The sequence below is a fragment of the Labeo rohita genome, chromosome 9 (genome assembly GCF_022985175.1).
Source record: "Labeo rohita strain BAU-BD-2019 chromosome 9, IGBB_LRoh.1.0, whole genome shotgun sequence".
In the NCBI taxonomy this organism is placed as follows: domain Eukaryota; kingdom Metazoa; phylum Chordata; class Actinopteri; order Cypriniformes; family Cyprinidae; genus Labeo; species Labeo rohita.
Window position 1 is genome coordinate 139,105 of NC_066877.1, and position 23,915 is coordinate 163,019.

At 39.0% G+C, this 23,915-nt stretch overlaps 1 protein-coding gene across 1 annotated transcript in view; it reads right to left on the minus strand.

Moving 5' to 3' along the window:
- The window catches only part of si:dkey-11f4.7 (piezo-type mechanosensitive ion channel component 2), a 169,845-nt gene that overhangs the window by 130,848 nt on the left and 15,082 nt on the right, over positions 1 to 23,915 (minus strand). Inside the window, 8 exon segments of the mRNA XM_051118918.1 lie at positions 2,184 to 2,447; positions 2,676 to 2,839; positions 5,829 to 5,967; positions 13,240 to 13,323; positions 14,403 to 14,568; positions 17,601 to 17,814; positions 17,896 to 18,106; positions 18,333 to 18,477. Of these exon segments, the coding sequence (XP_050974875.1) occupies positions 2,184 to 2,447; positions 2,676 to 2,839; positions 5,829 to 5,967; positions 13,240 to 13,323; positions 14,403 to 14,568; positions 17,601 to 17,814; positions 17,896 to 18,106; positions 18,333 to 18,477 (1,387 nt within the window).

The window sequence follows — 23,915 nt, forward strand, 5'->3', positions numbered from 1 at the left end:
GTCTTTGTCTACTCTCAGGTCTTGTGTAAACATCTAATGATGTTTTGGGTCATATTTATGCAAAAATATAGAAAATTGTAAAGGGTTCACAAATTTTCAAGCAGTACTATATACTCAGCTGATGAGTTATTTAATCTGGGTTAAATAAGTTATTGGGGTGGAGACTACATGAGCAGTCTGAAAAATCTGCCCAATTGTGGGTGAATTGAAATTCAAGATTATGCACGTTCTGGAACATACTACCATGCCACTGCATTTTCAAACATTGACTGCTTTGTCACATAGTAATGTGCTTTTTGTAACCATAAATCAGCCTGTCAATCATATTATCACAATTAACATCTCCACATCAACTTTATTTATGCTATTTAACAATTCTCACTGCCATATTTGAAAAAGAAGCACTTCAGTTTGCCAGCTGCACAGAACTCTACTCATGTTTTTGATAGTTTTGCTATTGTACTGTATCTTTACAATATTGTTGTGAATGAAATATAACAAAAATAACAGTAACAGTATTTTCATTTGGTTAGACACTGAGAATTAATTACTCAATTTTTTTTTTCTGTTCCTGCTGACTATCTTCTTCATAATGAGTGTGTTTGTCTGGCATTATAACAGGATTTTTTTTTTTTTAAGAGCATTCAAGCATTAAGCTTATGTGACATTTAAAGCATTTTTTTAAGGTTGTGATGTCATGTTATTTATGAGAGAGTGCAAAAATATATATCATTCACTGATAACACTTTATAATAACTGCACACTATGAATCATTAGTTAAGCCTAGTAAATATCAGCATTGTCCCAACATTAATAGTAATAATAGCAAGCAGTTTATAAATACAGCTAGAAATGCCTTGTTCCTGATCTATTACAAAAGGAGATTTAAAGGCTCAGTTATCTTCCTAACAGAAAAAATAAACAAACAAAACACAGAGACATACAGAACTCAGAGATATTTATTTCAAGATGCAAAAAAAGTGAAACTGTACAACTGTACACTTTTTTTTCTATGAAACTGCAGAAGTTTATTTTTTTATCAAGTGTACAGTTATACAGTTTAATTTTTTGCATCTTGAAAAAAATATGTCTGTTCTGTATCCCTTTGTGTTCTGTTTGTTCAACTTTTCTGTCTGAAAGATAAATGAGCCTTTAAATCTCATGTGTAAATGCTTTACAACAGGCGTGCGCAACCCTGTTCCTGGAGATCTACCTTCCTGCAGAGTTTAGTTCCAACCCTGATCAAACACACCTGTCTGTAATCATCAAGTGCTCCTTCAGATCCTAATTAGTTGGTTCAGGTGTGTTTGTTCAGGGTTGGAGCTGAACTCTGCAGGAAGGTAGATCTCCAGGAACAGGGTTGAGTACCCCTGCTTTACAAGGTATAAATAGTTCTCACTTTAGATGAGCTCACAAAAATAGATGTGTGGCAACTACTACATGTTTTATAATGTGTCTAATTAATAAGATTTATAAATGTACATTTAAATAGTTTATTTCTAAACGATCTTTTGAACCACTGACAACTAATAACTGGTTTGTAAATAATGTAATACTTTAGAAATTATAAATTGATCATTAGTAAAGTATAAAATAAAATACAATTAAACATTATAGATAAGCTCAAGAACAAAACATTTATAGCTGTATTTATAAACTGCTTACCAATGCCTATTAATGTTTGAATAGGCATTGAACAATGCCTTATAAAGGATGAACTGACTATTTACTAATGCTTAACTAATGATTCATAGTGTGCAGTTATTATAAAGTGTTACCCATTCATATGTCATTTCTATATGCATGTCATGTCATATTCATACACAGGGATAAGCTTCGGCTGTGGGTAAAGTGAAGTTCAAAATTTGTTGTTACAATGCCAAAAATTGATCATAGATAATTCAAAACAGTAAAACTGCATGCAGTGTCTGTACAACAAGTAGGTCTGGCCCGGTCACCTCAGTCCATACTTCAGTGATTATTTGAATGTCTGTAATATACAAATAAAATTGCTTGCTAAAATGAATATTTGTAAGGCTGTTTCACTCATGACAACTGCTATCTCTCTCTGGAACAGCAGTGGTGTAATCATACAAATCAAAGGGTAATAAACATAGCTAATCATGCATCTCTGTGCTAAGAACTCTTCGTTAAGCTCCATCACAAGATTTAGTTTTACATACCTTTGTAGCAAGGTGCACACAGGGTACTGGATAACCATAGACATCAAAGTCAATCAAGACATCTTTTGGTAAAGTAGGGAAAATGTCAATATGGTTAAGATGGAGTTGACTGATGAATGTAACCACTAGCAGCAATGTCCCATAGACAGCAAGCAATGGAGCGCTTAGCATGGCGTACCGCCGCCGATCCTTCAACATCCAGATTGCACATGACCACACGAGTAACACTAATGTAAGCCATGAGTTATAGCTGATGCTCCATACCTGCATGCATGCAAAGACAAAAAGAACATATTAGCGGCATAAATGTAAGGACATAATATGGATAGTGCATTAAAAGTGTTATAAAAGTAAGCCTAAAAGACATGACAGTTCTTATGCACGCAGACACAGAAATGTCTAAATGTCTAAATATGAAGTCCCACCCCTTATTCCTTTGTTCTGTGTTTCAATCACAAAGCAACATATATTAGGGCCGCAAACATTACATACCATTGTGATGATGAGAGCAATTAAATAGCTCTGTTTCATTATGACCTGTCCAAGCTGGTTTAAAGCACTGGGTCCTGACGCATCAGTAGAAGATAGAGAATCTGCATCATTCAGTATTCCATTCCCTCCACCACAGCTTTCCTTCTTCACAGTATATTCTGTGCCTGTATTAACACAAGCATACAAAGAGATTATTAAATGTGAGCAAAATAAATGTAATAAACATATATGAACTATAAAGATGTACACTGACCAAAATTCTAAACACAACACTTTTGTTTTGCCCCCATTTTTCATGAACTGAACTAAAAGATCTAAGACTTTTTCTATGTACACAAAAGGCCCATTTATCTCAAATATTGTTCACAAATCTGTCTAAATCTGTGTTAGTGAGCACTTCTTTTTGCCGAGATAATCCATCCACCTCACAGGTGTGGCATATCAGGATGCTGATTAGACAGCATGATTATTGCACAGGTGTGCCTTAGGCTGGCCACAATAAAATGCCACTCTAAAATGTGCAGTTTTATCACACAGCACAATGCCACAGATGTTGCAAGTTTTGAGGGAGTGTGCAAATGGCATGCTGACTGCAGGAATGTCCACCAGAGCTGTTGCCCGTGAATTGAATGTTCATTTCTCTATCATATGCATTTCAGAGAATTTGGCAGTACATCCAACCGGCCTCACAACCGCAGACCATGTGTAACCACACCAGCCCGGGACCTCCACATCCAGCATCTTCACCTCCAAGATTGTCTGAGACCAGCCACCCAGACAGCTGCTGCAACAATCGGTTTGCATAACCAAAGAATTTCTGCACAAACTGTCAGAAACCGTCTCAGGGAAGCTCACCTGCATGCTTCTTGTCCTCATCGGGGTCTTGACCTGACTGCAGTTTGTCGTTGTAACTGACGTGAGAGGCCAAATGCTCACATTCGATGGTGTCTGCCACTTTGGAGAGGTGCTCTCTGCACGGATCAATCCCGGTTTTTACTGTACAGGGCAGATGGCAGACAGCGTGTATGGCATTGTGTGGGTGAGTGGTCTGCTGATGTCAACGTTGTGGATCCAGTGGCCCATGGTGGTGGTGGGGTTATGGTATTGGCAGGCGCATGTTACAAACACAGGTGCATTTTATTGATGGCATTTTGAATGTACAGAGATACCGTAACGAGATTCTGAAGCCCATTGTTGTCCCATTCATCCACGACCATCACCTCATGTTGCAGCATGATAATGCATGGCCCCATGTTGCAAGGATCTGTACACAATTCCTGGAAGCTGAAAACATCCCAGTTCTTACATGGCTAGCACACCAAATAGCATAACACTAGTTAGAAATGTGCACTATGCACACTATTCTTCAAAGACTCGCCATTTATTGGAATAAAGCTAGTGAGTAGAGGAGGCACTCTTGCACTCTGTTTAGTATGTATGACTGACGGAGGCAGACCTGCTGCATTCAAATTCCACCTCTCACGGGCCAAGCCCATAGACAGCAAATCCCTCTGTGGAGGGAGGGGCTATGGCTGGCCTGACAGCAGTTGAACTACCTATTGGTGCCTTTTCAGCTGCTAGAGAGAAATACAGAGGACAGTAAGCGTTTTTTTTGCGAGGCGAAGAGATCTACGGCAGCCTGACCGTACCTCTGCCATAACTGGTTCACCACCTGGGGATGACGTTTCCACTGCCCCATACAGGCATTTCCCCTGGACAACAAATCTTCTCCTCTGTTTAAAATCCCAGGAACTCAAGTTGCCCTGAGGGACAAAAGCTTTGTGTCACTCCACACGATCAGCCTCTTTGCCAAATCGGATTTGCCATTAAAACCAAAAATTATCGACTGATGTAAGCAATCACTGTGGGATTGTTTGTGACCTGACTGCAGTTTGTCGTTGTAACTGACGTGAGAGGCCAAATGCTCACATTCGATGGTGTCTGCCACTTTGGAGAGGTGCTCTCTGCACGGATCAATCCCGGTTTTTACTGTACAGGGCAGATGGCAGACAGCGTGTATGGCATTGTGTGGGTGAGTGGTCTGCTGATGTCAACGTTGTGGATCCAGTGGCCCATGGTGGTGGTGGGGTTATGGTATTGGCAGGCGCATGTTACGAACACAGGTGCATTTTATTGATGGCATTTTGAATGTACAGAGATACCGTAACGAGATTCTGAAGCCCATTGTTGTCCCATTCATCCACGACCATCACCTCATGTTGCAGCATGATAATGCATGGCCCCATGTTGCAAGGATCTGTACACAATTCCTGGAAGCTGAAAACATCCCAGTTCTTACATGGCTAGCATACTCCCCGGACATGTCACCCATTGAGCATGTTTGGGATGCTCTGGATCGGCATATAAAACAGCGTGTTCCAGTTCCTGCCAATATCCAGCAACTTCACACAGCCATAGAAGAGGAGTGGACCAACATTGCACGGGCCTAAATAAACAATAAACCTTTTATTGTGGCCAGCCTAAGGTACACCTGTAAAATAAACATGCTGTCTAATCAGCATCTTGATATGCCACACCTGTGAGGTGGATGGATTATCTCGGCAAAGGAGAAGTGCTCACTAACACAGATTTAGACAGATTTGTGAACAATATTTGAGATAAATAGGCCTTTTGTGTACATAGAAAAAGTCTTACATCTTTCAGTTCAGCTCATGAAAAATGGGGGCAAAAACAAAAGTGTTGTGTTTATAATTTTGGTCGGTGTACATCAGTGATGTCAAAGTCAGCTCCTGGGGGTTCACAGCCACAGTCCCACCTTATCGTAATTACCATAATTTCAAAATTACAATGTAACATTCTATTCAGAACTGCTCGTATCCTTGGAATTATGCATTTTAATGGCAATAGTATTAACACCAAAGTATTCACATGCTCACAGAAACTGTGACAACTTGTAAGCAGTGAAGAGAGCTACAACTTTGACCATGTGACTGCTGTACCACCTGATTAATTTAGGTGCTGTTTAGACTTTTATAGTGGCATAGAAATGTGTAATTGTGAGTCTGAGAATGTGTAGAAATAGATATAGATATATATATATATATATATATATATATATATATATATATATATACATACACACACACACACACACACACACAAGAATAATGTAGACTTTCTACATTCAATTACTTTTTGATGTACAGTAAGAGACATTCTGTGTATATGGAGAAAAAGCAAAGCAATTTGGGTAGTCATCTTCCACAATCAGGGAATTCAGCCCAGAACCTTCATGGTCTTGCCATGTCCTCTTCCACACCAACATCAAGGCCTAAAAAATGGCAACAACAACAAAAGAGAATGCAATTTTTTTTACAAAATGGCAATGCTATCTTTAAGAAAACAGCAAGACATGAAATTGTTCTCTTAATTTGTAAATTGGGTAAATGAATTGCATTTAATGTTATGATTACATATTTCATGAGCTCTTTATCCCAACCTTTTGCTTCAGTTGGAAATACATCTATACAACAAGAAAAATGTATTTGTGGATTTGTAGTACTGTTGGACATGGTCAGATACACTTCAGAAAAATTGTGCTCATCAAACCACTTCTAAAAATTTATAAACATTGCAGCATGGTTTAGGTTTGCAAAGTTGCATCTAAACAAACTGTAAGACTTCTAGAACAATGTCCTTTGAACAGACGAGACCAAAGTGGAGATGTTTGGCCATAATGCACAGTGCCAAGTTTGGTGAAAACCTAAAGGGCATATCAGCACAAACACCTCATACCAAAATTCACCCATGCTGGTGGAGGGCTGATGATATTGCACTTATTTTGTAGCCACAGGACCAGGGCACCTCTAGATTCAAATGTAAGGACATCAGTCCGACAGCTAAAATAGGGCCAAAATTGGGCCAAAATTCATGCAACAGGACAATGATCCCAAGCACACAAGCAAGAATAGTGGGCCAAAATTCCTCCAGAATAAGGTGAGAGACTGTTATTGCTGCTAAAAAGGGATATACAGGCAACTGAATCATAGGGTTCCTAACTTTTTCACACATGGATTTTCCATTTTGGCTTAATTTTTGTTAATTAAATAATAACACAGTATGATATGTCATTTAATGTTGTTTATCTGAGGTTTTGTTTTCCAGATTTTAAGACCTGCCAAGGAACAGGTAATTTTTTATGTCCTGATACAGAAAACCATGAAATTTAATACCATGGAAAAAGTGTAACTTTTTCACATGACTGTATGTGCTGCTGCTGCTCCAAAGAGCCACAAGAATTGTTTGTTTTATTATCTATGTTTGCCAGGGCTACCACACCAAATAGCATAACACTAGTTAGAAATGTGCACTATGCACACTATTCTTCAAAGACTCGCCATTTATTGGAATAAAGCTAGTGAGTAGAGGAGGCACTCTTGCACTCTGTTTAGTATGTATGACTGACGGAGGCAGACCTGCTGCATTCAAATTCCACCTCTCACGGGCCAAGCCCATAGACAGCAAATCCCTCTGTGGAGGGAGGGGCTATGGCTGGCCTGACAGCAGTTGAACTACCTATTGGTGCCTTTTCAGCTGCTAGAGAGAAATACAGAGGACAGTAAGCGTTTTTTTTGCGAGGCGAAGAGATCTACGGCAGCCTGACCGTACCTCTGCCATAACTGGTTCACCACCTGGGGATGACGTTTCCACTGCCCCATACAGGCATTTCCCCTGGACAACAAATCTTCTCCTCTGTTTAAAATCCCAGGAACTCAAGTTGCCCTGAGGGACAAAAGCTTTGTGTCACTCCACACGATCAGCCTCTTTGCCAAATCGGATTTGCCATTAAAACCAAAAATTATCGACTGATGTAAGCAATCACTGTGGGATTGTTTATTTTCACTAAAACATGCTGACCTTTGATGAAGTTCAGAAAATGTTACACCACTAGGCACACTGCTAGCAACTCAAAATAATTTATATGTTGTGAATCCACTGCAGAGGCCACACAGCGTTCACCGCTCTGCCCATTAGAGACGCTCACCAGCCTTTTAAGGACGCATCTGTTATTATAGTAACTCTCAATGACACTGCCCCCAAGGGGATCCTGGTTCTGAAAGTCGCAGGACTTTTCCAATGCTCTGACACACACGAATAATTCTTACCGGCCAGTTGAGATGCCGTCAAGAGCACAGACATAAATTTGCAATTTAGTGCTGAAAATCCCTCATTCTGAGCAGCCCCAAATGTACTACAGAAATCACTGAAGCCATGATACCCAGCACCTGTAAGCACAGTTTGTACGGAACCACTTTCCCATCTGAAAGCGGTCAACGCATTGTGTAAAAGATGTAATTCTCCCTTCTGTCAGTGTGACTTTATAAGAGAGGAAGTCTATTCTAAGCCCCAGATATTCTGTTTGCTGAGATGGCTTCAAATGTAAATTGAGGGCTGTGCCCCCCCTTTTTTGGAATTACAAAATAATGGGAATAAAACCCCAGATGTCTCTTCTTGTTTGCTTAAGAGTTTTGATTTCATTTGTCAGGACTTCAGCCACTGACATAATCACATTTATTACCACTGAAAAGTGTTTAAAAAACACAGTGGGCCTCATTTATCAATCTAACATAGAAACGAGCGGCGATCCGAGCACACAAATCCACTTATGATAGAGTTCACGTGTGATTCATGAAATATTCATATGCCGCAAATCCCGTCGTACAAATGATCGTATGTTGATAAATGTGGCTGCTGAAAAAAATCGTCATTTAAATATCACGCCCCTTTAGAAGCCTTGCTCCTAGAGTTTACGACACGGTCAAAAAGAGGAAGTAAACTCATGAAAGAGAAATGATCTTACTCTAAAAACACTCCTTAACCTTAGGCTGTATTTGCAAACAATGGCATTAATTTATAGTCTTCAGTATGCACATTAAATACCAATAAATATAACGAAACATTAAAAACATTATAGCCTATTTAGTTCACATTAATCCACAACAAACCCTTTTAATTTAACAGTATTACAGAACAAGAATGAAAAATGAGTAGCTATAAAATTTTATATTAAACTATAAAGTAAAACAAATGAAGCTATGGTGAATACAGAATACAAATGTCCAGCTAAAATGAATATGCGAGTAAAGCGAAACTAAACCGCATTGGGCTCACAAGACTCTCTCATCGGCATCCAAATATTTCAATTTTTTCCATGTAACATTTGGTTGCTAAACTATTACCTATGATGTAAACAAGTCCGCACACTTATTTTACAGTGGACCTTTTAAATTAAGAAGTGCAACTTTTATGTTTGGATGCCTTCATTTTAGTTTGGTTAATGGCAGAAATGTCAAGTTAGCAATGCTGAAAAGTGTGTGTGCACGTGAGGTGCCTGCACAATCAGTTACATTAAAAAAAGACATAAATAAAACAAATCAAATGCATTAAGAGTGTCACAAAAATGAAAGTGACCTATACTTGCCTAGTTTTTTTTTTCTTTTGTTAGTCTGTTAATTATTTAAGAGAAATATATTTTGTGTATGCTAGCCCTATTTATTTTATTCCTTTTATAATTTCTGTTCTCTGTTCTGGTCTCTGGTCTCTGTTCACCGAAGTGTAGCAGGTGGGTGATGCGACGATGCGTGAATTCTTGTTTATGCTGCTATTTGTGCATACATCTAACGCCCTAAAAGAATAAAAAAAGCTTTCTTTGTCGACCAGGAAAATAATGTAAATGAACAAAATGCTGTCATTATAAAACTCTTTGCCGCACACAAATTCAGGCTAACTCAAAATGCGTACACAAGCTCAGACCTGACGTGAGATTTGATCGTAGTCACCGTTCACGTCCATATTGATAAATTCCAAGTTTTGCGTAAACCTGACTGTACGTCCAATTTTCTGTTGTACGTTCACTTCATAAATGAGGCCCAGTGTGAGTGCTTGGTGACTCTGCTGAACATGACCCTGAGCTCCCTCATCTCTCTGAACGTGGAGATCCGAATAGGCCTTTACTGGCTTTAGAACAAGAGGGTTGTATTCCCACATTGTTTTCTTTGCAGGCGGAGAAAAAGGACCGCGAGTACCTACGTTTCACGTCGCACACTTCTTCCTCTCCTCTACTTTTTCCTCAAGGTTCAGTCATCCAGTCGTCATTGCTGACCAGCTTGCTGTCCGCTGTGAGTAGGTCTTAGAGGGTTGAGAGGGTGGTTGATGTACTTGTTTAAATGGAAAAAAGAGGTTAAAAGCTTTGTCCTTCTGTTTCCTGAGGGTGCCGATTTCCTGCATTTTCTTGAGGGCTGGACCAAACAACCCATTAGTAGGGTCGTACACAGCATCCATTACTATCGATTTCTCTCTGTCGCCAAGTCTAACAGGTTTTGCAATAAACTGAAATCCAAAACTGACATCCAAAAACTGGATGACTAGTAATTTCCTGTTAAATTTTAAGAAAAAACAAAAAAACAAAAACAAAAAAAAAACTGATGTGTGACACAACTATGTGTGAAGGATAAGCTGAAGGTAAATTAAATCAAAAGTCGTTAATATATTCCAAACAGGTAAATCCACAAGCAGGGCAGGAAGATTATTGTAATGCTTTATTGGGTGGTTGCTCACTAAAACCAGGAAGTATGACCATTTTAGCCAGGTTATGTCAACAGTGCACTGGCTCCCGATTAAACATTGTATGCATTTTAAAATATTGCTAATTACTTATAAAGTCCTGAATGGTTTAGCTCCTCAGTACTTGAGCAAACTCTTATCACATTATAGTCCTTGACGTACACTGCAAATGCCATTTGGCAACACCTAGAATATCAAAATCAACTGTGGGTGGCAGATCCTTTTCCCCTTTAGCGCCCAAACTCAGGCAGACACACTCTATTTAACCTGGCTTAGACATAACACACTAACACATTTCTTTTATTCATATATGTTAAAGGATTGTTAGGCTGTATTTAATAGGTCAACTGGAACTGTTCCCATAACACCAGATGTACCACTAGAACCAGATGAGACTTCTGTACAGTCTGACTTTGTTGCAGATTGGAATAAAACAGCTGATTTCGTGTGGCCAGAGGAGAACAATGGATACTGTAATACTGTAAAGCTGCTATGACACAATCTGTATTATAAAAAGCGCTGACTTGAAAGCCAAGCCTATCATGCGGCCGCAGTCCTGAACCACACCGTGGGAAGTGTGCCGAATCAAATCATTCACCACACAAATTTCGTCCCATAGTGCCAGATCCCATAGTTCCATAGTGCATGAGAACTTAGGCGCACCTAAGTCCAGCTGCCATCCCATCTCCTCCAAAATCTCCACTTGGTATGCTGACAATAAAGTCACTGCATTCAGCCAGCACAGACTGCCCTGTATGTTTATACATTCTCTAATAGATCGAAGTGGTCAGCCATTCCATCTTATTCAGCAGCAAAATCTGACGGGACAGCACTGTTTGAGGGCCTGCTAGCGCAAGAGGGGGGTTTAACCGGTGGATAAGGACGCAGAAGGCAATGCTAACTCTGATCTCCTCGATTTAGACATGAACAACGAACAGGAGGAAGACAATTCAAAGCAGCTTTACAGTGTCAAGCATGGAAATAGTTGTCAATAATGTAAGAGGACAATAATAAACAGTTAGTTTTTAATTTTATCTTCCCTTAGACCACCTAGCACAAACGCCTCGCAAGCAGACAATTTCTTGCACAAGGTATGTAAACAAGCCGTGGAAAAATCGTGGCCTAGCTTGGCCCACTGCCAAAGACACTGAAGGAGCTGAGAGGGACCTATATGTTGGGAAAAGGTTGACAACTCCTGCCTGCCATGCCTGCTTGCATGAAGGAAATATCCCGCTATTGGTCTAGCCCTTTAAGAGCAAGTTCCTCACCAAGGGGTATTCCATGTTAGAGATTCAAAGAATGGAAGAACTGGGGTTGGCCGGCCCCCCAGTGGTAGAGTCTTCAGTGGCATATCTCCTCCATACAAATCAGTGGAGGCATATCCAGGGATTCGGCTTCCTCCATGTCTACCCAATTCGTACTAGCTTGTGTGAGATGGTCAGTCACAGCAGATTGTGCTGCAGCTCCAGACATGCATGGGTAGTGCTTATTAGCCATTGCCACTCTCAGCTTCCTTTCCAAGATTTTTACTGGCAGTGATGCACAGTGAGCACATGTTTGTGTGTCTGCAAGCAATGATTGAATATGCTTCTAGCCCATACACACAATGCATATGGGGTGAAGGTCCCTGCCTGAGATGGTAGCTCCACATGAGGATGGGCACAGGCGGGATGCAACCTCCTTGATTTTCAACTCATTCTCTTAGGTGGGAGTGATGGCCATCTACATCATTTGTCGCAACACATTAGCCTGTTGGTATAATGTAATTAAACCTTCTGAAGACTCGTCTTGCTGTGTAAAGTCTCAAGCTGACTTGACGTCACATACCACTGTAATTTAATATACAATAGGCTGATTAGAAGCTCACCTAACCTATTCTAAATTTTAAGGATGTCACTCAACATAAACCAGTCCAACTGATGTTGTGTTGAGTGACTCATACCTATGATGATCAGCTTGTAAACAGTTCAGCGAAATCAGTCAGAATGTGCTGAGAGAGCTTTCTGCAGTCTCCCACAGAAAGAACATGGGAATGACTTTGGCAGGGGTTGACCTGATTGATATAGATGGGTGGAGCCTGGTCAAAGGTTGACCTGTCAAACCTGTCAAAGACAGACATTGTGTCATAAGAGCTTCAGCAGATGGTCACACCCAAAGTGATTCCCACAGTGAAACACCAAGCGAAGTTAAAAAAAAAAAAAAAAAAGGACCATGCTGAAGCTTTTCACTGTTGTTAAGTCTGAAGGAAAACGTGCAGGTGTCCATTAAAAGAAAAGGTAAACGTGCCATTTAGCACCATACATAGACTCAGAACACAAGCTGGCTTACAAATGGCCTTTCACAAAAAGAACCCCGGCATCCATTTCCTATAAGTTCTATGACATCTGAAATGTTCTGAAAAGTTCTATGACATCTCAAATGAAATGTGTTACCCTCAAGTTGTCTGCTTACCACAGTTCACACTTGCTCAACTTTGCCATGCTTCAGAAAGCTTCTTCTACTTGGTATGATAATTATAATTTCTCTTCAGAAATACACATTATCTGGTGTGCTTATTAAAAAATAAACAAATTATATATATATATATATATATATAATAATTATATTTAAATAATATATTGAATCATCTTGGACTTGGAACAGTAGTTAAAATGATGCAGGCTACACGTGAATTTGTGCTCTCCACTTAGAATGCTGTTATTCTGTTCGCTTGCTGATATTTTATAGATAATGCCTACCTCACAAGCCTGGTGATGCAGTATAGTATAAACTTCACTAGTGGTTAAGTCATCGACTAACTACTATGTAGTAAGGGAATCACAAAAGGCCTGAGAAAGTAACAAACCTGCTTTAATAACTGTGTAGTAAATAAGAGTCTACTGCTTGTCAACTTCACCTGGCAGTTTTTCTCAACCCTTAACCTGGTGCCTGTCCTTTGAAAATGTTGGCAAGGAGATGATATTGATATATTTTACCTTACCTCTTTTCTTTCAGGGGAGAAATGGTGACTCTTGGAGAAGTTGGATAGGATGTCGGAGGCTTCAGCAAAACTTTCCACATTTTCCTGCGCATAGTATATATTCAGGTTACTAATGCAGACAGATAAACATGAATACAACCTCATATAAAATTATTAATTTTGTGTTTTAAGCAATATTTTTGGATTGCAAAGTTGAATAACTGAGATGTTCTTGGGGGTGTTTATTTTTCATGTGAGTTTACACAAAAGATTCACCACGAGACACTAGACAATAATTATTACTTGTGTTTACTGTCAGTGACTTGGCACATCCATTTTAGATGGAACAATGATTTATAATGTAGTCAGTGTACTTTTAGATTGGGTAAAACCTCACAGCTAACACCATGCGATGAGATGAGACTGTGTATAATTTCAATAGCAAAAACTTGTACTTGGTGTTTCTGTCAGCTTTTTGTTTTGCAGCTGCAAAAATTCTATGAACTTAGTGTCTAGCATCCAAATATATATCCAAACATTCAAATGTAATGTTCTTCAAACATTAAAAAAAGGAAAAAAAAAATTGACCTTTTAAAAGTTTACAAAACATTTATAAATAATGTTTTCATAACTTGGGAATGTTATCAAAACATTCTTGGAACACATTTTTGTTAGCTGGGACTATACTGGGCACATGTGCATTCTTCAAGTATTTTTTCATGCCTATAGACTGAACACATACACATGCACATGATATTACCATTTTCACAAATTCACATTTTTGAGGTTTACACAGACACAATAATGGCATAGTTTTTAAAACTTTCCATTTGAAACCAGTTTTCAAAAGTTTTCAGGCCCCTAAAATGCCACTGTCATGTAAATGAATGGAAAAATGCATAAAAAGTTTTCAATATTTTGTTGAGAAGGATGTTATGTAAAGGCCCCCTAAAATCTAACTCAAATAGTTTCTATATAGCAGTGCAATCCTGCTCGAAGAGTTATTCCTTACAGCAGAGTTCAGCTTTAGCTGCAATTAAAAACACCTGAACCAGCTAATCAAGGACTTTAAGATTACTAGGCAGGTGTTCTAGAGCTAAACTCTGCAGAAAGATGGCCCTTCAGAAGCAAGACTGACACCTACAATGTTTTTATGGATGCTTGTGTGAAGTGCATTTTATTACCTCCTGAAAAGACTGAGTCCACTTATGTAGTAAACTCATGACTGAAAAATACAGCAGTAGGAGCACCAGTGGGTGAACCATTGCAGGCCAGCTACCATCTTCATGCAGGGCCAGAATATATGGTTCTGACATGTTAGTCTGGATGAGCGCTGTCAAACCAAACAACCTAACCCAAAAAGACAGAAATATTAGATGCAAACAAATAGAGAAGTGTCAGTGGTTAGTATGCAAGAAGGAATAGGACTGTGCTCCCTTGACTTAAAATAGTACTTTCAGTACAGTAATTTCACTAATAATGTCCTAAAATGTAAAATCTGATTATTTAAATTCATTTTAATAATATAGTGTTTTCTAGAGCAGTACTTTTCAATCCTGTTCTGGGGACTCCCAACTAGTGCACATTTTTCTCAACTAGTGTACATATTTCTCCTTTATAGGCCACACCCAGTATAAGCCTTGCAGACTCTACTAATGATCTGGGCCGCGTTTCCTGATAATGCTGTCTCTTAGCACGCTACAAAGACACTAAAGGTATATCTTGACTACAGGTGTTCCTTTTCTAGGTGTGTTCCCTGAACTATACCTTAGGAGGTTGCTTGAGATATACCTTCTTACGAGCGACGTTACTGGGTGCGTCCATGGACGTGGTGCTGAATTGGTTGATATCGATGGCTCAAAAATTTATTATTCACCCTATGCAGGGTCTGCTTCAGTGTTCTTTATAAAATAAATGTTCATTTAAATAAATACATGGCACTCTGTCCTGTTAGAATGCAGGGAACTTGTTGAAACTTTTACTTTCGCTTTGCAACATAATATCACATCAGGCAAGAAACTAAGAAAGAAAAATATATGCCCTGAGCACCCCCCCAGTGGTTACCACATAAAATACAAGGGGAAACAAACCTATATGTGACACTGCTTAATAATGTAACAGCTTTTAACAAATGGGAAGGAAAAAAAAAACAACAAAAAAAACATACATACACAAGTCCAACAGAAAAACATTTCCAACAAGAAGCACTTCCGAATTAGTTTAAATTGCATTTATCATGGGATCTTATAAAATTAATCCAAATTGCAAACCAAATCCAACCCTAAACATTTTATATAATTTTGAGCCAGCAACCTCATGCCTAAACATGCGTATCATTAACTGGCAGTGGGACTATGCCTTCACTGGATTTTAAGAGGGTCATTTATATTATCCTAATATATTTTCCATAGTTTTTTTTATTTACTCCACAACCAGGTTTGATTGCCCAGCAGCTGCATCACATTTTTGGTGTAAATCTCTAATTTCTGTTGTTAGATGAGCTACTCAATAAAAGCACAACACGCGAAACAAATAATCAACAGCTATGCAGAGAAAAAGAGAGAGAGGAGAGAATACAGCAGCTGAATTTCGGGACTTATGGGGTACACTAGCTCTGTCGAGCTGAGTTTTTTTCTCAACAAAATTGGACCTAAAAGCATGCTAAATTTGCTGCCGTAGCAGGCTTTTTATTTATTTATTTATTGTGGAATTGCAGCTTCTAAAATGGTAGCTGTTACGGATCTGGTCGGTGAGCTGCGGACCGCTCACCACCAGATGTCGCTCTCACCTTGCACCTCACTGACTGTTACACCACACCCCGGACTACATTCCCCATCAACCACTGCTCCTATCACCTGCACCCAATCAGAGACAGTATTTAAGCCCCGGTCTTCCTGTCAGTCACTGCCGAGTATTGAATTGTTTTCTAGCATTCGTACAAAGCGCTCTCCCTGTTATCCTGTGTTTAGTTCCCTTTTGTTTTGTCTCGTTTTTCCATCCTTGTGACCTAGCCTAGTTATTTCGTTTTGTCTGTCTCGCCGCCTGCCTTTGTAAACCCTCGCCCGTCTTTTCGGATTACTCTCTTTGCCTAACCCTCATCTGGATAACGTTCACCGCTAATTGACCCTCGTCTGCTTTAAGGACTATTCTTCGTCTTGCTGTCTAAATACCTGTTTGCCACTGTTTGACCCTGCCTGCCTTGACTATGTCTTTGTCGCGTCCCTTCAATAAAAGTCTGCAAATGGATCCGCTCGCCTCTCGTCTCACTCCCTCTGTAACAGGTAGCCAAGAGACTAAAGTTTCAGTACACATATACACTATGGCTCCGTGGATGGTGCCATCTTTTGAATTTCTTTTCTCAGCAGCAGAAACATCTAGGCTCTGTCCCGGTACGGGTTGTGTCGAGCCATTCATTAGTCTGGCTGTTTGATGAAAAAAGATGAAATGTAGTTGCAATAAACGTGTTAAGAATCTGTACAACTGCAGCAGCGGATCGGAGGACTATTATTCTGCACGAAACTGAGGATGAACCGATGACTGCACGGTTTATGATGTCAACAAATTTGAACTCATTTGTTAAGAGTTGGTCATAATCCCTATTTTCACCGTAACGCCAAGATTCTAAGCTTTAAAATGTATTTATATATACATATATATATATATATATATATATATATATATATATATATATTTGTAAAGTGTACTTGATGTAAATAATGTTGACCTTTACTTAAAGGGGTTATTGGACGCCAATAAAGTTGATATGATTCCTTAGGGTCTTAATGAAAAGTCTATAACATACTGTGGTTAAAATTTCTCAAAAAAATAAAATAAATAAATAATAAAATTTAAAAAAAAACTTCTCAATGGTAGAGTAAAACAACACCCTTTTTACTTTGTCATAAACAGCTCTGTTCACAGCAACAAATTTTGGTGCCTGGCCCTTTTAAATGCTAATGAGCTCTGCTCACCCCTCCCCTCTCTTCCCTGGGGTAACAAGCAGTTCTCTGAGACTGTTAACTTTAGTCGAATTCATCATGAAACTTGCTAATTAGCACATTATTAGAAAAGGTGATTTGCAAAGATATGATTCATGCTAACATGGACACATTTAGGTAGATCGGAGGGTGCATTCCTTTGAAAGACAAAAGTAATCCTCTGCATCTTCAGCGGCTCAAATGTCAGGAGTAAATGACAATTGCTGTTCATTATTACATCCAACAACAACACAACTCAATCACATATGAGACATTCTGATAGAATTTTTATCATTATAGGGTGCTTGTGTACACACACCTCCAACACACATTTCAGTTCAAAAAACATGTAAAATGTAACCCCTTTAATGATACTGGTTTACTGGGTAGGAATCTGAACTGTACCTGGTAAAGCCATCCTGAGGAGGAATGAGCTGTTGGAAAAGAGGCAGCTGGTAGAGGTACAGGATAAGGATGTGTCCTCCACTGAAGATGGTCATCATTACACACAAAGAGCTAAAGTGCAGCAGAGAGATGGTGTAGTCTAACACCCAGCACCATACAAGGCCAAGAAACACCATGAAATACAGTGCTGATGTCAGCGAGGGAAACGTTATACCTGTCAAAATGTAAAAGATTATTGACTACATCTATGAATAATTTTCCAGAATACACACACATTAATATCTACATGCATTACCTGCTAAACACAACAGAACAGTCACCAAGACTTTTCCAGCAGTGTTCATTACAGAAGACATAAGAAGTCTCAGACTGGTCAAAAATATGATCAGTTTTTGCAGAACGTCAGGAGAGGAGAGAGGAGAGGTGTGGCTCTTAACAGAGGAGCCAAAAGAGGATGTTGTACTCTCCCCTTCACATTCTGAGTCAGAAATCTCTCCATCTGAACCCTGTCAAACATGGAAACAGGAACAGTGCAGACAACACTAAACATGCTAACTGTAAGTTCTGGATGATTTTATCAAAAAATGTATTCAGCCTTTCTACAGAGTTAAGTTCCAGTCATGCTGTAATTTTCAAGTTAACCCAAAGGCTTGCAGGAAGCTGGACCTCCAGGAAGACAACTAAGCAGCCCTGCTCTACAAATCAACAATACAATAACAAGTTGCTCATTACCTCACTGTTGTAGAGGTCCCTGCAGTTTTCGCTATGATGTGGCTTTTTGGCTTTACACCAATGAAGGATGAACAGTGTAGACAGGAAGACAGCAAAATCTGGCATTAGTAGACGTATTATGTTAAGTGTGTCCACATCACTAAACCTGTGAAAAGTAAAAAAAAAATATATGTATTTTACTAAAATGCAAATATACTGGAATCATTGAGACAATGTTAGTACAACATTAAAAAAAAAAAAAAAAAATCACAGAGAAAAAAAAAAAAAAGAAAAAAAAATAAAGAAAACTACCTTACCATAAACTTATTTCTAAATAAATATCTGTAAGTTGGAATTGGAATACCACAGAGAATATTTGACACTATAACCATTTTCACTAGGTCAGAGAAAGCTTTAATGAGTAGCAGTTGTGTTCGATATCAGGGTAACACTTTATTTTAAGGTGTCATAATACAGAGTAATTACCTAATTAAGTACTTAGTACTTAATTATTTTATATAGTTAGTTTTATTTTCTAATTAACTTGAAGTTGCATTTGGTCTCGTACTAGATTGCATGCCTTGTCAGTGTCATGCGCTTGCTTGGCCCTTCGTTATGCTAAACAATTAAGTGTGTTCAAGCGTTAGCAAAAGACAGTGTAAAGAAATACACTTTGAGAGAAGCAGTCAACCAGTGGAAGTTATAAGCAGCTCGTAAGTGTATTTATTTCTTGTCTCATTAGTGTTTAGCGCAGTTGTCATTGCTAGGAAATGCTTGTTTGTTTACTGTGTCGAGACGAGCTGAAGTCGTGTTTGGTCTCATACTAGATCGCACACCTTGTTAGTGCTGTGTGCTTGCTTGGCCCTTTGTTGTGCTAAACAGTTAAGTGTGTTCAAGCAGTCAATCAGCAGTTATAAGAGTTATAAGCAGCTCTTAAGTGTATTTATTTCTTGTCTCATTAGTGTTTAGTGCAGTTGTCGTTGCTAGGAAACACACACTCCCCATCTGACTGGAAGAGGTGGAAGTACTGGTCTACTTATCTCTAATGAAATTTAAGGAATTAAATTTAATTAAATCAAAGGAAATTTATTCCTTTACCTTCTCTGGGAATTAACAGCTCTTTTGAACCACATTCAGTCACTATTACCCACCCTTTTAAAATCCATCTTGTAGTTGTTTATTGCCCCCCAGGACCACAAGGTAACTTCTTGGATGAATTAGATATGTTACTCTCAAACTTTCCTGAGGATGGTACTCCTCTAGCTTTGCTTGGAGACTTCAACATCCACCTAGATAAACCTCAGGCTGCAGAGTTCCACACTCTGCTTGCCTCCTTTGATCTTAAGAGACTATTAACTACAGCTACTCACAAATCAGGCAACCAACTGGACCTTATTTAAACATGACACTGCTCCACTTATAATGTGCTGGTTACTCCACTGCACACCTCGGATCACTTCCTCCTCACTCTTAACCTCAACATGGTTCCTGACACAGCACATGCCCCTCCACATGTCATCTTTCGACGTAACCTATGCTCACTGTCACCCTCCCAGCTATCTACTATGGTTCCCTTTCAGAAAATCGAGCTACGTCGAAATGCTTCAATGTGACCATTCAGCTTTCTGTCATTCAGCGAAGTGCTCTGTGTGTGTGCTCTGTTTTTTGTGCCAGTTTTGCACAGAACCACAGGCCGAACCACAGCGAAGCAAATTAGATGAACGCTTCCTGCGTAATAGGTAATAGGTGGGCTAGACCATTCTCGGCCTGCCTCTTCATCCCTGCCTCGGACTATTATGGCAAAGTGGCGGGAATGACAGACAGTGGTTATAGAGTGATGCCCCGGGACGCTTGCGAGCTATCTGGCCTCCCAACACGGCATCATCTATAAAGGCTTACCCTCCAAGTAGGGATGTAACGGTATGAAAATTTCTGATCACGATTATAGTGACCAAAATGATCACGGTTATCAGTATAATCACGGTATTGTTAAAATGTACTGAAAAAGTTATATAAAAATATACTGACACATAAATCACTTCACCAAGTTTTATATTTAAAATCAACAAACAACAAATAAAATGACTTTTGATTTGCATAATCACTAAAACAACAACAGCAGTCTACCAATGATGTCCGGATTTTAAATGACAACATGATTGACAACACTTTAACTAAAACAGTTTAACTAATAGCATGTTGAAATATCGGATGTAACTTTTCAAATAAAGCTGTGAAAAAGTTTCATAAAAAGATAAACCTCACATTTCAGCCTTTAAATAAAGAAAAGGTTAAGTCAAAATGATAACAGATTTAATAAATTATTATATGTATTTTATCTGTTCAATAACTAATCTATATAACTGGTCTGACTTGTTTAAATGTGTATAATTCACTTAAGCTTGTTTTTCATCAACGGGTCAGAATAGACTCTATGCACGAACGCTGCTGACGTATTTCCGGTAGAATCTCGGCCAGCCCATTTACTTCCGCATAGCGCATTCTATAGCGAAATATACTAGCGGCAAAACTCTTTCATAAGATTAATTTGACAGTGATTTATAATTTAAGTATTACAATATAGTATTAAATAGTTATACATTATAGTAATTGCCAGAATGGCCCATTAGTGAAAGCTTGGGCAAAGGATTAAAGACAGGAAAACATTTGTTGAAGATTGATGATTTTAGATTTATTTTCGTAATAAATAATATAAACGTATATTTTATACAATGTTGTCTGCACTGCAGGAATGTAAACTTTTAAATATAATAAATAGTTTCAATACAATACTGTAAACATGTAACTATATATAACTTTGAACAGATGCAATGCAGTAAGGTAAACATAAATATAACTGAACATTTATAATGCAGAAATGCAAATATAAATAACTTTGATGCAGTGTTACACTTTTCATGTACGGTGATGTTGTGTAAATACAATATTAAATGATTATTTGTGCTCGTTTATTATTCTTATTCTTATTCTTATTCTTATTCTTATTATTATTTTGGTGTGTGTGTTTTCTACACCTGTAGGCATTGAAATGAAAATAAATTGAAACCAAACCAGTAGGTGGCAGCAAAAGGCTGTTTAAATACGTGAGTTCAACAGATTCGTTCAAACAGCTGATTCATTCAGAAACGAGGCAACAACTGCCTTTATGAATGGATTACTGAATCACTGACTCATTTGATTCGTTAAAAAGCGTGGATTTATTCAGTAACGAAACGCTGTGTTGCTCGGAGACACAAAACAGTTCTGATGTGGCTGCACAAGCAACATCTGGCACAACACAAGTCGATCGGTGCATCTCTATTTAAAACCTTAACTTTGCTTAGCTAAAGTCTTGATTGTCTTGACTGAAGTCCTCCTACTCCCAAACTATGCGGCTTCTCTAACTTCCTCATCGACCTGAAACATGTCGCCCTCACGCAGATCTCTCCTGTCACCTGAGCCTTACTAAAAACTGAGATATTATTTATAGTTAGTAACGTTCATAAAGTAAAATCCATAATGTATATTAATAAAAAAAATCACATAAGATGCAATGTACATAAAATGTAACTAGATAGATATACAAATACATACATACATGCAAAGACATAAACTGTGAGAAACGAAGATGGCTAGAATCGATATTCGTATAACATTATAGCATGAGAATACTCGCCCTCAAAATTGTCGATGTAATTCTAAATATATCATTTGAAGCCCTTCCCTTTCTTACTGCTGAGCTGATTGCCTCACGATACGATTAACGTCATTTACATTTATGCAGGGAAGCTCTTGTAAACAGCGAGTGAAGTATGTCATCCTCTCCTGCTCCAGTTTCACACAGTTATAACCAATAGCGAAAACGGCTTCCGGTGCTGCACCGGATGTAACTGAGCGGACTGAGACCAAACGCGGAAGTGATCGTGCATAGAGTCAATTTATGCTACAGCAGGGCAAATTCGGTCTGTTTTTTGGCCAGACAAAAACGGCACACAAGCTGAATGTAAATGTAAGTCTCTGTAAATCCACTGTATGACACTAGATGGCGCTTATGGAAAAGAATTACAGCTGTTTTCGTGAACTCCGTAAATAAAGCAGCATTGCGTCATGAACACTACTTTAGATATTACATGGAGAGGTGAAAACAAAATGCCATCGAATTCTTTCTGAAGACAGTCAGAACCTTCAGAAGTTTTGACATGCCCTGATATTTGTGCTTTTTTCAGTATCTTAAAAACACATTAATGGCTAAAGTCTGGTTACACTGTAATCAGCACAAACTGGGCTACAATAATATGTAAGCAACATGAATGTACATGTTTGTGTTTTTGAGAAAACAATGTTTATGCGTGGTTAGTGAAAATCTATTTTTTTTTTAGTCACTGAAATAAGACCAAGAAACACATTCATCTGAGGGAGCGCAAAGCAATGATCACTATATATGGGAGAGGAAGCCAGCTGCAAGCCGAGAGAATTTCTTCTGCCACCCTCTCATATAATAATGCACTCTTGACATTTACCATTAAAATAACGCCAAAAACGGCTTCAAGTGAACTATGAAAACGAGAATAAAGTCGTAAAAGTTGCAATGCATTTCTAATTGCTTAAAATGAACGGAGACTATCTCGTGTTTTTCCGTGGGTGCTCGATTATTTCCATGGTGATTGGCGCCTATGCCATTAGCTTTCTTTTAAAACATCCACCGTCTTTCCACACAAAACGAAACTACTCTGCGTGCCGTGCGCAAATGAGACTGTTACTTAAAACTGTGCATTATGCTGCACAGTATCATCAGTTATTCAAATCGCGGTAATCAAGTACGAAACGGTAATACTAACCGTGGGGAATTTTAACATGATTTATTATCAAACCGCTAATTGTTACATCCCTGCCTCCAAGGCGCTGCGTAAAACTTCAGCACTGGTGGGTAAGGGATACATGGCAGCGGGTCAGGCTGGTGCTTGTTTGCACACCATGTCGGTGTTACAGGCATACCAAGCTGACTTGCTAAAAGAGCTAGAAGAGAGAGAGGAGATCAAAAAAGATAACATCACTGAGCTCCAGAGAACCACTCACTTGTCTGTCCACGCCACCAAGGATGGCAGCTCTGGTGGCAGCGTAGAGGCATTTGTGATTGACCCTGTCTGACATGAAAGAGAAGGACAGGGTCTTCCTCCTGGAGGCCCCGCTTGCGCCTTCTGGCCTCTTCAGCGACGCCATAAATTCCATCGTTGATAGGTACCAGGAGGCTACGGTCCCCCTAAGAAGGGTCTTCCAGCATCTAAGCAGATCCTCAGCCGCTGGATTGTGGATGCCATCACTTCAGCCTATGAATCCTCGGGCCTTCCCTCTCCCTTGGGGATCAAGGCCCACTGAACAGCGCATTATTGTGCCATCCCAAAGAGGCACAAAATCACTTTTACGGACTTTAATATTAAATGTACCCTCCTGGTGGAATGACCTGCACAACTCAATCCGAACAGCTGAGTCTTTAGCCATCTTCAAGAATCGGCTAAAAACATATCTCTTCCATCTTTATTTGACCCTCTATACATACGGAATGTGGAATTGTTCCAATTTATAATTGTCACATTTATGTTCCTG